At 63.8% G+C, this 5,107-nt stretch overlaps 1 protein-coding gene across 1 annotated transcript in view; it reads right to left on the bottom strand.

Moving 5' to 3' along the window:
• Positions 1 to 9: 9 nt before the first annotated feature.
• RELA (RELA proto-oncogene, NF-kB subunit) overlaps positions 10 to 5,107 on the bottom strand; it is a gene marked incomplete at both ends in the record, with an annotated part of 7,059 nt that continues 1,961 nt past the window's right edge. The window contains 5 exons of the mRNA XM_039719785.1: positions 10 to 119; positions 1,991 to 2,203; positions 3,444 to 3,548; positions 3,972 to 4,100; positions 4,606 to 4,697. Coding sequence (XP_039575719.1) covers positions 10 to 119; positions 1,991 to 2,203; positions 3,444 to 3,548; positions 3,972 to 4,100; positions 4,606 to 4,697 — 649 coding nt within the window. The remainder of the gene's footprint in view (positions 120 to 1,990; positions 2,204 to 3,443; positions 3,549 to 3,971; positions 4,101 to 4,605; positions 4,698 to 5,107) is intronic.

The raw sequence follows: 5,107 nt of genomic DNA, 5'->3' as shown, positions 1-5,107 counted from the left end.
ATGACCCCCCCAAGCCCCCCGAAGCCCCCCAGGCCCACCGGGCAGGGGGCTGCGCTGGATGAAGGAGCGGAAGGTTTCCCGCGTCCGCTTGCGCTTCTCCTCGATGCACTGCAGGTCCCCTGCACCAGTAACACCAGTTAGCGCCCAGTCCGCTCCCAGTTAGGGCTGCCACCTGCCCGAGACCCCCAGGGACCCCCCCAGTGAGCTCCCAGTAACAACCAGTCACACCAGTGAGCTCCCAGTGACAACCAGTCACACCAGTGAGCTCCCAGTGCCCCACAGCGAGCTCCCCAGTGATCTCCCAGTCACACCAGTGACCCCCCAGTAACAACCAGTTACCCCCAGTGACCTCCCAGTCACACCAGTGACCCCCCTAGTAACAACCAGTTACCCCCAGTGACCTCCCAGTCACACCAGTGACCCCCCTAGTAACAACCAGTTACCCCCAGTGACCTCCCAGTCACACCAGTGACCCCCCTAGTAACAACCAGTTACCCCCAGTGACCTCCCAGTCACACCAGTGACCCCCCTAGTAACAACCAGTTACCCCCAGTGACCTCCCAGTCACACCAGTGACCCCCCTAGTAACAACCAGTTACCCCCAGTGACCTCCCAGTCACACCAGTGACCCCCCTAGTAACAACCAGTTACCCCCAGTGACCTCCCAGTCACACCAGTGACCCCCCTAGTAACAACCAGTTACCCCCAGTGACCTCCCAGTCACACCAGTGACCCCCCTAGTAACAACCAGTTACCCCCAGTGACCTCCCAGTCACACCAGTGACCCCCCTAGTAACAACCAGTTACCCCCAGTGACCTCCCAGTCACACCAGTGACCCCCCTAGTAACAACCAGTTACCCCCAGTGACCTCCCAGTCACACCAGTGACCCCCCTAGTAACAACCAGTTACCCCCAGTGACCTCCCAGTCACACCAGTGACCCCCCTAGTAACAACCAGTTACCCCCAGTGACCTCCCAGTCACACCAGTGACCCCCCTAGTAACAACCAGTTACCCCCAGTGACCTCCCAGTCACACCAGTGACCCCCCTAGTAACAACCAGTTACCCCCAGTGACCTCCCAGTCACACCAGTGACCCCCCTAGTAACAACCAGTTACCCCCAGTGACCTCCCAGTCACACCAGTGACCCCCCTAGTAACAACCAGTTACCCCCAGTGACCTCCCAGTCACACCAGTGACCCCCCTAGTAACAACCAGTTACCCCCAGTGACCTCCCAGTCACACCAGTGACCCCCCTAGTAACAACCAGTTACCCCCAGTGACCTCCCAGTCACACCAGTGACCCCCCTAGTAACAACCAGTTACCCCCAGTGACCTCCCAGTCACACCAGTGACCCCCCTAGTAACAACCAGTTACCCCCAGTGACCTCCCAGTCACACCAGTGACCCCCCTAGTAACAACCAGTTACCCCCAGTGACCTCCCAGTCACACCAGTGACCCCCCTAGTAACAACCAGTTACCCCCAGTGACCTCCCAGTCACACCAGTGACCCCCCTAGTAACAACCAGTTACCCCCAGTGACCTCCCAGTCACACCAGTGACCCCCCTAGTAACAACCAGTTACCCCCAGTGACCTCCCAGTCACACCAGGGTATCGGAAGTCGACGGGCGCGCTGCGCTGGCGGTCCGAGGGCCGCTGCAGCTCCATGCGCACGGTGACCGGGGCGCGCAGCGCGGGGTCCCGGAAGGGCGGCGTGCGGAACACGATGGCGACCTGGCGGTGAACGTCGGCCTGCGCGAAGGAGCCCTTGGCCTCCCAGCCCTCGGCCGAGAAACGCACCTCGATGTCCTCTGCGGGGACAGGGACACCGTGGGGACAGGGACAGGGACAGGGACATGGGGACAGGGACAGGGACATGGAGACACCGCGGGGACAGGGACAGGGACACGCTGGGGACATGGCACAGGGCATGGAGACACCGCGGGGACAGGGACAGGGACACCCCTAGCCCCCTCCCCAGGCCCACCCTGGTGGGGCAGGTATCGGAAGTCGACGGGCGCGCTGCGCTGGCGGTCCGAGGGCCGCTGCAGCTCCATGCGCACGGTGACCGGGGCGCGCAGCGCGGGGTCCCGGAAGGGCGGCGTGCGGAACACGATGGCGACCTGGCGGTGAACGTCGGCCTGCGCGAAGGAGCCCTTGGCCTCCCAGCCCTCGGCCGAGAAACGCACCTCGATGTCCTCTGCGGGGACAGGGACACCGTGGGGACAGGGACAGGGACAGGGCACAGGGCACAGGGACACAATGGGGACACCGCGGGGACAGGGACAGGGACAGGGACACGCTGGGGACATGGCACAGGGCATGGAGACACCGCGGGGACAGGGACAGGGACATGGAGACACCATGGGGACAGGGACAGGGACACGCTGGGGACAGGGACAGGGCACAGGGCATGGGGACAGGGACATGGGGACAGGGACAGGGACATGGAGACACCGCGGGGACAGGGACAGGGACACGCTGGGGACACCGCGGGGACATGGGGGTGGGGACAGGGCATGGGGACACCACGGGGACAGGGCACAGGGACACCTGGGGACACGGGACAGGGCACAGGGACATGGAGACACCACGGGGACAGAGACAGGGACACGCTGGGGACACCGCGGGGACAGGGACAGGGCATGGGGACAGGGACACACTGTTTCAGGGTGTCCCGGTTTCGGGGTGTCCCAGGTTTCAGGGTGTCCCCTTTTGGGGTATCCCGGTCTCTGGGGTGTCCCTGTCTTGGGGTGTCCCTGTCTCGGGGTGTCCCGGGTTTCGGGGTGTCCCATTTCGGGGTGTCTCAGTTTCAGGATGTCCCAGTTTTGGGGTGTCCTGGTTTCAGGGTGTCCCTGTTTTGGGGTGCCCCAGGTTTTGGGGTGTCCCATTTCGGGATGCCCCAGGTTTTGGGGTGCCCCATTTCGGGGTATCCCGGGTTTCGGGGTGCCCCGGGTTTGGGGTGCCCCGGGTTTCGGGGTGCCCCATTTTGGGGTGTCCCATTTCGGGGTGCCCCGGGTTTTGGGGTGCCCCATTTCAGGGTGTCTGGGTTTCGGGGTGCCCCATTTTGGGGTGTCCCATTTCGGGGTGCCCCGGGTTTTGGGGTGCCCCATTTCGGGGTATCCCGGGTTTCGGGGTGCCCCGGGTTTGGGGTGCCCCGGGTTTCGGGGTATCCTGGGTTTTGGGGTGTCCCGGTTTTGGCATGTCCCATTTCGGGGTGTCCCATTTCAGGGTGTCCCGGGTTTCAGGGTGCCCCGGGTTTTGGGGTGCCCAGGGTTTCGGGGTGTCCCATTTCGGGGAGCCCCGGGTTTCGGGGTGCCCCAGGTTTTGGGGTGCCCCATTTCGGGGTATCCCGGGTTTCGGGGTGCCCCAGGTTTCAGGGTGTCCCGGGTTTCGGGGTGCCCCATTTCGGGGTATCCTGGGTTTCGGGGTGCCCGCACCTTTCTGGACCTTGTCGCACAGCAGGAAGATCTCGTCCCCGCCGCGGCAGCTCCCGGAGTTGCGGTTGACGCGGCAGATGCGCAGCTCGGCCGTGCTGGGGGCACCTGGGGACACCGCGGGGACACCGGGGTCACCGCGGGGTCAGCGGGGACGTGGGGACACCGTGGGGTCATACATGTGTCACACAGGGGTCCCACAGGTGTCCCCTGGGTTGTCCCACAGATGTCCCCAATGTCCCCAATGGGGACACCGGGGTCACCGCGGGGTCACCACGGGGTCATACATGTGTCACACAGGGGTCCCACAGGTGTCCCCTGGGTTGTCCCACAGATGTCCCCAATGTCCCCAGAGCTGTCCCCGCTGTCCCCAGAGATGTCCCCAGTGTCCCCAGGGATGTCCCCAGCTGTCCCCAGAGATGTCCCTGGTGTCCCCCGCTGTCCCAGCTGTCCCCAGCTGTCCCCAATGACCCCAGAGATGTCCCTAGCTGGCCCCAGTGTCCCCAGTGTCCCCCCGCTGTCCCCACTCACGGTTGTCGTAGATGGGCTGGGACAGGACGGGGGGGAGGGGCCGCAGCCCCCCCGGGCCCCTCACCCACACCTGGAAGCAGAGCCTGACCGCGGCCAGGTCGTACTCGCCGCCGCGCTGCTCCGCCGGCACTGCCCAGTATGAACCAGTATGAACCAGTATAAACCAGTATGAACCGGTATGAACCAGTATAAACTGCTATAAACCCCTATAAACCAGTATAAACCAGTATAACCCAGTGACACCCCCAGTGACACCCCCAGGTTGTACTCGCCGCCCCACTGCTCCGCCGGCACTGCCCAGTACGGACCAGTATATCCCAGTACACACCAGTGACATCCCCAGCAGCACCCGGACCCCTCCCAGTAACACCCAGTGCCCACCAGTCCCCCTCCCAGTAAAAACCAGTGCCTCCCAGTCCCTCCAGACTCTTCCCAGTGCCCTTCCAGTCCCTCCCACTCCCTCCCAGTCCTTCCTAGTCCTCTCCCAGTCCCTCCCAGTAACTCCCCCATTCCCTCCCAGTCGCTTCCAGTCCCTCCCAGTCCTTCCCAGTCCCCTCCCAGTCCCTCCCAGTAACTCCCCCAGTCCCTCCCAGTCCCTCCCAGTGCTCCCAGTCCCTCCCAGTGCTCCCAGTACCGTTGAAGGGGTTGTTGTTGGTGCGGATCCGCTCGGCCACGGCCGCCTCCAGCTCACGCTTCTTCACGCACTGAATCCCCAAATTCTGGAAACTGACCCCAAAATCGGGGGGGGTCAGGGGTCAACCTGGATTTTGGGACCCCCCCCGGCCCTTCCAGGGCGGGGACCCCAAATTTTGGGGGTTCCCCGGACTCCTGGGAGGGTCCCGTATTTTGGGAGTCCCCCCCTTTTTTTGGGTGATTCCACCTGAGCTCCCAGGGGTTCCCCAATATTCTGGGAGATACCACCTGCCCCGGAGGGGGGTTCCCCAATCCTACTGGTGATCCCACCTGCCCTTTTGGGGGGTTCCCCCTCTTTTGGGGGGCTCCCCAATTTTGGGGGGGTGGTCCCCATTTTGGATGATCCCACCTGCCCTGGAGGGGGGTTCCCCAATCCTATGGGTGATCCCACCTGCCCCGTGGGGGTGTCCCCAATCTGGGGGAGGGTCCGGATTTTGGGGGGG

The sequence above is a fragment of the Passer montanus genome, unplaced genomic scaffold, assembly GCF_014805655.1.
Source record: "Passer montanus isolate IOZ18808 unplaced genomic scaffold, ASM1480565v1 scaffold421, whole genome shotgun sequence".
Classification (NCBI taxonomy): Eukaryota; Metazoa; Chordata; class Aves; order Passeriformes; family Passeridae; genus Passer; species Passer montanus.
Note: the sequence above shows the minus strand (reverse complement) of the source record. Positions and strands in the feature narration are given on the sequence as shown.